The sequence below is a fragment of the Montipora foliosa genome, chromosome 6 (genome assembly GCF_036669935.1).
Source record: "Montipora foliosa isolate CH-2021 chromosome 6, ASM3666993v2, whole genome shotgun sequence".
NCBI lineage: Eukaryota > Metazoa > Cnidaria > Anthozoa > Scleractinia > Acroporidae > Montipora > Montipora foliosa.
The window spans coordinates 72,932,915-72,942,914 of NC_090874.1; the positions used below are offsets into that span (position 1 = coordinate 72,932,915).

Genomic DNA, 10,000 nt, shown 5'->3' on the forward strand with positions numbered 1-10,000 from the left:
GGTTAACGAGTCTCGCCTCACCCCTAAATCCTTTGTAAAAATTTCGATGTGTTCATATGAGGGAGCGCGCTGGCTCGGTTACCGAGATCTCGGTTTTTCTAACCGGGATCTCGGTAAGCGGGCTGGAAATTTTGCCATATGAACACTTCAGCCCGGTTACCGAGAGGAAAATAAGACAATGCATTTCCGTGATATAACGGACATTACCGTGATTTTGCTTCTCTTTTCTTCGAAAATGAAGCTCGGAATAGTTTCATTTGATATTTAACGTAAAGTCAAAGGAAATTTGAGGTTGCTTAAACAAAGAAACTCGAGAAATCTTCTCCAGGCTTGTTCGTTAGAATAGTCGCGTCACATCTCTCAAATCAGTCCCGTATACACTACTGGTTTCTTTCATCACATACCTGCTTTAAGCCCAGCTTGTTTGGCTACTTCCTGTCAAGTATTCTTTTTCATGTTCTTCTTTTTAAACAATTTGCACGACTTGTCGTATAACGCGGGGAAATCTTACATCCTCCACAACCTTCTCTCCATGCTCGCCAATTTTACCTAATAAATAAATGCAAATCAGGGGAAAAATTTAGTGACCGAGCTCCTGGAGGGGGTACTGGAAACTAGACATTTCAAAGGCCTTTTTCTCAAAACCTAGCGGTACTACCAGGGTTGAAAGTTTTGGGAATTAGTAAACAATATGAAGAGGAAACCGTTAACACTTTTTTAAAAAAGATTTTTCAGTTATTATAAAAATAGACAAAAATCGACGTTTTTGCCATTTGCGAAAAACCTGTCCGACGGATTTTTAAAAGAACATAAGAAGCAAGGTGACACACGCTAACGCCAACCCGGCTTCACAACCCGGCATGGCCAACACGTAACGCATGCGCACATTGTTGTGTGAAGCTGCCAATTAAAGGGGTCTCTAAAACACCCCCTGATATACTGATGAAGCCCAGCAAGGCCGAAACAGCTGTCCATGGCTGCTAACTGACGGGGTGAAAAATGGTTGTGCGCATGCGCAATGTGTTGACCATACCGGGTTGGTGTTAGCGTGTGTCAGAAATAAACACAAACAGCGGTGACAGCCATCGGATATAAACGCATCATTTGAAATTAACTTTTACTTGACGTTTCGTATGCTTCTGCATACGTCTTCAGAAGTGACGGTTAATACAAAATTGGAGTTTAAATATACAGGATCACTAACCTAATTTCACGAGTATACCATTTGATTGGCTATTAATTAATATCATATGAGACAAATTACTCTTTAATTTCAAACCTGTACGCCATTTTGGCACTATAGAAAAAGTTGCCATGGGAACACTGTAATTTCACATTCAGCTCCTCAAGTAAGGATAAACAGCTGTATTTACCCTAACCTAGAAATAACGCTAATCTAACCTACGTAGGAAAGGCTTAGACCAATTAACTTTTCTTGTACTGAGTCGCTTTTTAATAGGCCAGTTTCGTATTCTAACGGAAGGGGTGGATCGAGCATGAAATGGAGGCTAATGCTGGGGAATCTTTTCACATGCAAATTATTTTCGCCGCATTAGCCTCCATTTCACGCTAGATCCAATCTAACTGTGAGAATACGAACCTAGCCTATTGCTCAAATGGACAATACATGCCGTTTACGTGAAACGGCAAAAGGGAAAAGGCAGGTTATTGCTTGTTACAAAAGCATGAAGGTTCTTTTTTCTTATTAACTTGCCTCTCTCGTTGGAGAAATTGAGTGCTCAATATCTATAGCAAACAGGCAACTTAAAGAAACAAGTCTCTCTGATTTTGGTTAATGCGAATTTCAACCCGAGTTGAATGTTACTTTACCGTTTCTCATAAAGGCGATCCTAAATTTCTCTCCATAATGATCCCTTTTTTATGGTTGTTGTTTTTTTCTACTATACGTTTACTTGCTTGATTCGTCCTCAGTTACTCCTTCCATCTATTCATTCGTTTATCGTTTGTTCTGTCATTTATTCATTCATTCAATCTTTTTTTTTTTCTTCACTCTTTCCCCGTTTTTCGTTTATTGCAGAGAACATCAGAACAGTGGAAGCTGACAGGGAAAGGATTCCTTTGAACAGGTTTGTTTTTTGTAACCTTTCAACGTCATTTATAGAAAGTGGAATTATGCAGCATTTTTTTTTCTGCAAAGTATAGTGGGAATCAGAAGCTTGTATTAACCAGGGTTCAGTTGCTCGAAGCCTGGGTCTGGTTGTTCAAAAACCGATTAACGTTAATCCCAGATTAAAAATTAACCAAGGAGTTTATTTCTTTACTCTCAAATGCTGTTCAGCGTTGATATTCGGCAAAACTTTACAGTAGAAGAAGTCACCCTTGAAAAACAAAAATAATCAACAGAAACTGTTACCAAAAAGTTGAAAACATGAAACAAAACTTTACACTAATCCTGGATTAGTTAATTGGCTTTCGAACAACAGGGACCAGGTTAACGCTAACCGTTGGTTAAGAGGTATCAAAACCTAGGGCGTTTCCATGGAATTTAACGCTGAATAGTGCTAACCATGTGTCGAGCAACCCGGGCAAGGAGTCTACAACTCAGAATCCAATACTAGGTCTATGTAACGGAATTTTACATTTTACAGACGAGGAGTTCTAAAATAAGATTTGGCTTGCACAAGTAACTATTCTCGGTCGCATGAGTAATAATTCTCATGCAAGCCTTGTGATTAACTGGAAAGGTCTAGTTTTTCGGGAAAATCAATCTAAAAGTAACTCGGCCTATGAAAACGCCGTTCGACAAATACAACGAAGTTGTACGCTCCAATTGATGGGGTAGGGAGCGGTTTGCGTTTACTTCTACCGTCTAGTATCGCTTTCACTGACTGAAAAGAATGGTAACTCAAAAAACAGTTAGAGAGCCGTCTGGTGTGGATTTACACTGACAAATTACGAAGCCCACATGGCTCTTTCCAGTCTTTGTTTTCGTAGATAGAATCGTCTAGCTCTTTAAGGACCTTTAATTATTGGTAGTTACGTCTTTGTATTATTTATATTCAATCGATTCGCACTGTGAGGCGAGGATATGATGCGAGGTTATGATGCAGGAAAGAAAATATTGGTAAAAAATGGCATAGCGTCTGGTGGGAAGCCAGGGAGCTGAGCGCCATAAACTGAAATAAATGGAACACTCTTGTGCGTTCCTCGCAGTCAAACGAGCGGATAAGAGCCGGATGAACAGAGGGTAAGTGAATTGAAAAGTGTCGTAATGCATGACTTAATTTAAAATCTATTATTATCTATTTATCACCTGTTATAATTTATTATTTATTAACTATTATTATTCTAGAGTCAAGCGGTCAGAGCCAATCATTTACGATATCTACACGCTTGATCATTTCATCGAGCTCGTAGAAAAGATTGAGCGAAACACGACCACCAACAGAGATACCCTGAAGAAAGTCGCAAACTATATCCGTCTTCTTGGCTACGATACCGATTTGTTTAATATACTCTGTGGGCAAGCCGATCCGTTGCCAGAAACAGTGCTTATTTCCGAAGAGAAACGCATCTTAAGACAGATGGTTACTTATCAGCTTGACGAACGCACCAATGAGGAGAAAGGCGTGGTTTTTACAACCGACCGAGAAACTATAGCTATGGGCCGTGTTGCGACGGGCATCTGCGCAGGTTTGGTTCGCGATAAAAGTGTCTCCCTTCAGACGTGGGCCCCAGATTCGCCGTACGTCGTCGACAACCTTTTCGCTGCCACCATTGCTTACGACCTAACAATTAGCGCATTGTTCAGTAAAAATGCAGGTAAGACCACAATCTTTGGTCCCTCGGGAGTGTGGTTACCAGATAACGACTGCCCAGCGAGTTACGGTTTATCTGGCCCCGACATCACTAAAGCAACTGATGCGTTGATACTGGGAGGCATTGATGGTTTCCTTCTGGGACACGGTCTTCCCAGCTGGGAGAACAAAGGAGTCCGCCTTGGTCAGTTGCTAAGGATGTACTATGGATCAGGTAAATAGCAGTAAACATGTACAGTCAATGTTTGCTACACAAAGGAAACGTGTTCAACATGTTCAAAAATGTATAGTGAACCCATGCCACCGCCACCAACCGATTAGAGGTGTTTAGTCTTGCGATTGCAGGAGTAAAACCTGTTTTCGGTCCGCGGGCTGCAATACATATCAGAGAAAAGAGGGATTAAAGGGGAACTGTCATGCGATGACATGCGCAGTATTTCTTACAAGCAGAAATTTTAACAAACTTTTAATATTGTGCTATTTCTGTTTAAGTGTAGACCTTATACGGCTTTCGAAAACAATGCAATGTATATTTATCTATTATCGATGATTTGGAGTCCAAAAATAAAACCAAACAAAAATATTTTTGCCATTTTTGTTCACTGACAACTGAATTCAGTGAAGTGTGACCTGAAACATACCCTGGTCCCAGAGGTTTTTCTTGAGCCGCGAGACAGCCACGAATACGAGTCGCAAAGCGGCGAGAAGAGAAAAACCTTTAGTTATCTTGGACTTGAATCTCACTTTCATGCAGACGCTTGCTCTTCCCGACGCTTCGCGACTGGTCGTCGCCGCTTCACGGCTCTCTCGCGGCAAAAGACAAACCTCGATCTGGGACCAGGATACCTGAAACACTGTCGGCGGTACAAGCGCTCAAATGGAAATATTTTTTTTCTCTGCGATATACCAAACATATTATCAAGATTAACATGTCATTTCAAAACTGAAAGAGAGTGCATCCATTTTCAAGAGACAACTTTGAAGTCGAAAGACGGTAAGCAGAGAAATTTTTCATAATTCGTGCAACAAATAAACACAACCAGTGCACTTCCTCTCGTCTAAATGCGGGTTTTCTTTAAAATATTCAAATGCACAATTTAGAGCGAAGATAGTAAAGGTTTATCCTCAAACGATGATGTGGTGGTTTCTGACATTTAAGTGACTAATAGCTAGAAATGAGCCGCAACGATGAACTTGTTCAAATTATAATGGTGAAACGGCTCACACTTCGATTACACCATACGTCGAATTTCTTATGAATTCACGCCAAAGAAAAGCTTCGCTTCATTGCAGATGCTGTATTGGTACTTTGACTGCACTGCTTTGCCTTCTTGAGGAGATTGAAATACTATTTGTGCGTCTAGTGTTTTAAATTCTGCATGCGACAGTGGCCTCCATAATAATTGCCTGCACCTCACCAAACTTGAAAAGTTCAGGCTGAAATTTTCAAATCTCGATTCAGAAACCTAGCGCATGCGTGTCCGTGACAGTGCCCCTTTAACAATCTCGACCCCAGAGCTCTTTTCTTGACCGTGGGAGAGAAGAGCTCTGGGGAACCCTGAAACAAAGTGTCTTCTCATTGGTTTTCGTAAAGAACAATCAAAAGCGTCTCTAATTGGTGCATCCATGTTAGCACGAGGAGTGAGCAGGCGCCGTAAGGTTCAAATAGCCAATTTTTGGCTGTAAGAATTATACGGCGCATGTTCTCCTACGCAGAGTTTCCCAGAGCCTCGGGTCGACCCGAGGCTCTGGTGACGAGAACGCCCCTTTAATAGAAGGTACGATGAGGGATCGAAGAGTTGCTTTTGGGTGTAGCATCCAATATCTGTCATCATCATCATCATCTTGGGGAAGTGGTCTGAGACTGTTCCAGCGGCCATATTGTTTAGTGTCCCTTAGTTAATAGGGAGAGGGCGACATAGTCGGTACTCCAAACTAATCTGGCTCAAAGAACTAAATTTCATTCTTCCGCAAATTCAGTTAAGGTAATTCCCTTGAAAATGACGTACTATCCTGGTTTCTGTCAAACTTGGCACAATTGATATTCATGCACAGGACATTGAAGAAATGCAGTAAAAAGATGGGGTCACCGTGCTTGTTTTCATGCTGCATGCCCTTTATTTTAAGTGTTTTTTTTTTTTACCGAATTACGCGAGAAGAGTTTGAAACGTGATCAACCGGAAAAGTCATAATTATATAGCAAAAGCTACTGAATATTACTGAAAAATTGAACCTACTTGTTTGTCGTGGCCAAAATCTTGCAGTAAAGTGATTTCAAATTGCTCGATCGTGCAAAAAAATGTAAGCAAATTGGACTGCTACATCATCACCTCACACTCAGTGTCTGGCTCGAAATGCAGTTTTTACGTCATTTCTATGTAATACTACAACTTCTACTGTCCAACTTTTTTTCTCCATAATATGTATTCCGTGTACCTATTACGAGTACACAACACCAATAAAAAGAGGGGCTCACCGTGCTCGTTCAGGAGAAAATAGCCATTCCTTGACAGATTAAGCTTGGCGTCAGTGAAAATCCGCCATTTTATCGATGTGCGCCGAGTTAATGACCGCGTCAATGACGCAAGTACAGACGAGACGTTGAACCAGGGACTACCAGGATCAACTTCAACGAGTGCTCAGAACGGGTCTTGAGCTCGGGATTTTAAAGCAATCTCGGGCCGCACTGCCTCGTTCCTGTTTTCTTGTGAGCATTTCCACCAATAACACCAGCATTTCCTTGCACATCTGTAGGAATTTTGTACGACACATCCTACGCCAGGTGCCGACGAAACTCTAAATTTACTGATGTAGTGAATAAGGAAGTCCTAGTTGATGAGATCCGTGGATTGGCGTACGGGTTGTACAACAAGTTATCCCCACAGCTCACAAACGTCAGGTTAACTGACATCGCCGGGTTAGCCAGAGATGCCGGTCAACAATTCTTCTCGTACTTTGGTGGGTAGAAACTTCCAATGTTAAGATTCGATTAACTTTAAGGCTTCTGATGCGTGTATATGTTGCCGGTAAAATCCGTTTTCACGTTAAATCCGTTTTTACCCAGTAGGTTAAATTGGTGATCTTCATCATTTTACCTAAGTTGAATACGCACTCGGATGAATTTCAGGAAGAAAGGTTTTTTTGGGCCTAGAGAAAAAATTTAGCTTAGACTGAGTCTAGCCTAAAATTAAAAATTAAGCCTAGAGAAAATTAGAGCGAGTTTCAATCGAGTGTCATAAAACCAAAACCAAAGTAATTACTTTGCCAATCAAAAAGGACGGAGATAATCCAGTAAACCAATCAAAGAAGAAAGAACACGTAGCCAACACAAAGCGCGGGAAAATGTGCACTCGCGAGCCACGATTGGTTTGGGTTTCATTTCTGACTGGTTGAAAAAGTGGCACGAGAACTTTGCACCAATCACTGAGTGAAGTATGCAAAACCAAAGCAATTCGCTAATTACTTTCTACAATCAATTGAAAATCGCCCTATACAAAACTAATTAATGAAAAGAAATGTGCTGGGATGAGCATGTTCGTCGTTGTGGTGTAATGGTGAAGACAGGGCTAAAAATCTGGAGGGTCCGAGTTCGAGTATTGGTAAGTGCATAGTACATTTCTTTGATCCCCAACAATGTTGAAATGTTGATAAATATATGAATACAGAAATCGATAAGATGATAAAAATCATTAAGAGGACGTGTTTGAGATGCGTAAGACAGCTCTTGAGGGAAAAAAAGAGGTGTTTTCAGTCCGGGTTGAACCTAGGTAAAATGAGGCACACCAATTTGACCTAGACAAAAACGGATTCAACCTGAGAACAGATTTGTCCGACAACATATATGCAGTAATATGCAAGCGGGAATTTGAGAAACATAGGAAGCTTCTTAAGCCTAGAATGGCGGTATCCGTTAATTCATTTCTTTGCTTTTGTTTTCCCATGCGATGTTCCCCATCTCAGTGGATAATCAGTTGTTTCTCTAACTTAAACTCAGTGCACGAATAAGCGCACCCAAAGACCATGGTTCCTCTGTAGTTGTTCGCCTGTGAAGATGGTCTAAAGTTGATCTTCTTTATTTTCTAGAGGGTATTTCAGGAAATACAACGTGCAGTACTGATGAAGATAAAGGAGGTTAGAAATTGTATAAGTCGTAACAGTTCAATTTCGGGCATCATTTGGTATATGAAATGATAATACGTTCATCACAGGGCAACCCGAGATTGGAAATTGGTTATGACTAGAGTAAGGGCGGGACACTTGATGACAAATACGTAACATCGCGCTACACTGGCGAGGTGAAGATGCGAAAGTGAAAGATAGACTGTCACTCACGAAGATCGTTGATACTGAACCAACCATTTTGGAACTAGTGCTTATAGGCTTAATTATACTAAACACGTTAACACGACAAAAGTTATACTTAGGGCGCATGGAACAACCGCATTTCGTCTCCTTGCCTGGCCCTAAAGTTGTTTGTCATAAAGTGTTCCACACTTTAAACACACACAACTTACAAGAAGTCAGGGAATAGAGAAAACAACCGGAAAAAGCAGATAGTCGCATTTAAAAGATTCGTCACTGGAATATCAAAGAACAATTCTTTTGAAGTGAATATTAAATTTACCGTAATTTGTTCTCGGTAAAGGTATGCAAAACGTCGATGTGGAGGCAAGCCTAGTTTTATAATTGTGCCTTGAGGATACATTGCAACTCTTTTTATTACATCTCTCAGATATTACGCTACCCTGTGTACCAGGAATTATTTTTTTTCCTGAGGGTCCGAGACAACGCTACGCAAGTAGATGACAACTAAACTGATTAGTGTAAAGTGCTAAGTTTCCACCCCATATGAACCATGTGAGCGTTAGCACTACTGATGGAAATGGGCCCACACAAGGACAGAGAAAAACTCTGACCAGGGTGGGAATTGAACCCACGACCTTCGGGTTAGATCACCGCTGCTCTGCCGACTGAGCTACAAGGTCAGACGGGAGCAGGCCGTCTGACCTTAGCAGAACTTAGCACTTCACATTACACGGCCTTCCCACGGCCTGCTCCCGTCTGACCTTGTAGCTCAGTGGGCAGAGCAGCGGTGATCTAACCCGAAGGTCGTGGGTTCAATTCTCACCCTGGTCAGAGTTTTTCTCTGTCCTTGTGTGGGCCCATTTCCATCAGTAGGGCTAACGCTCACATGGTTCATATGGGGTGGAAACTTAGCACTTCACATTACACTCTAATCGGTTAAGTCTGTTCATATATAAGTGCTACACGGCCAACGTTTGCAAAAACGTAATCCTTCCTTGTAGATGACAACTACGCACGCTATGATTGGTTAATTAAGTAGGCCATCAGTTCTATGGTACGACCAGTCAGACGGCACGCTAAATTTGAAATTTTCATGCAAGATTTTCTAGCAAGTCTTTCATTTTGTTTATGTGAAATAGGCCCGTGAAACTGTTTGATTAGAGACCTTAAGCACCACAACGGGAGGCACGACGACGGCATACCGGAAGTTTATTTTCCGTTCCGGTCATGCGCAGAACCTGAAATGCTGATTGCAATCAGCCGGAAATCAGCCGTCGTTGGCGTCGTTGTCGTTGGCGACGCCACATTCACTGTTTTGGCGTAGTGAGTGCAACGTGGTGATTCCATTGCAAAGTTTTTGGTCCTTTTCTTTGATTTACCGTATTTTTCTTTCGACACATAAAGAAATACTTTTCTGGTGTTAACTGCTAAAGTTACTTGAGGAGAAATTCCACGATAAACATCGCCCATCGGCAAATTCACAGACAACCTCAAGCTCGAAGAAATCCATTCGGTAAGATCTATTACATGTAAATCTTCTGTGCTCTAGTTATCACTGATCCAGTTTAATATGCTCGCCATTTCTTTTTATATTGATATCTCTGTCTACATCTAAGCTATTTATACATATTTACATTTCTGAGGTAATAAGAAGGTAAAATTATCTTTGTGTGAAATAATTTTCAGTGCCGCTATAAACAGTGAAACTGGGACAACTTACCTTTTACTCCAAGGCGAACTAAATGTACCTTATTGTTTACATTTAATATCGTTTAAACCTTATAGCCACCAAAAATCGAAGAAGAAGTGTTGTCCTTTTTGAAAACTGGCGGGAAGTTGCCGTCGCAGTGTTGGAACGCGACGTCGGTCTCGCCCCAGCCTTTACGCGGATGTGCTGTCGCCGTCGCCACCTCCCG

The 10,000-nt window shown here is 41.4% G+C and overlaps 1 protein-coding gene across 2 annotated transcripts in view; it reads left to right on the top strand.

Annotated features, from left to right (window-relative positions):
• Positions 1-10,000, top strand: part of LOC138008372 (uncharacterized) — a 46,790-nt gene that overhangs the window by 18,493 nt on the left and 18,297 nt on the right. For both annotated transcript variants that reach the window (XR_011124242.1, XM_068855692.1), the window contains 4 exons: positions 2,039-2,087; positions 3,314-3,993; positions 6,534-6,737; positions 7,863-7,910. Coding sequence is in view for 1 of the 2 variants with exons in the window: in XM_068855692.1 (XP_068711793.1) it covers positions 2,039-2,087; positions 3,314-3,993; positions 6,534-6,737; positions 7,863-7,910 (981 nt within the window). In the remaining variant the exon portion in view is untranslated. The remainder of the gene's footprint in view (positions 1-2,038; positions 2,088-3,313; positions 3,994-6,533; positions 6,738-7,862; positions 7,911-10,000) is intronic.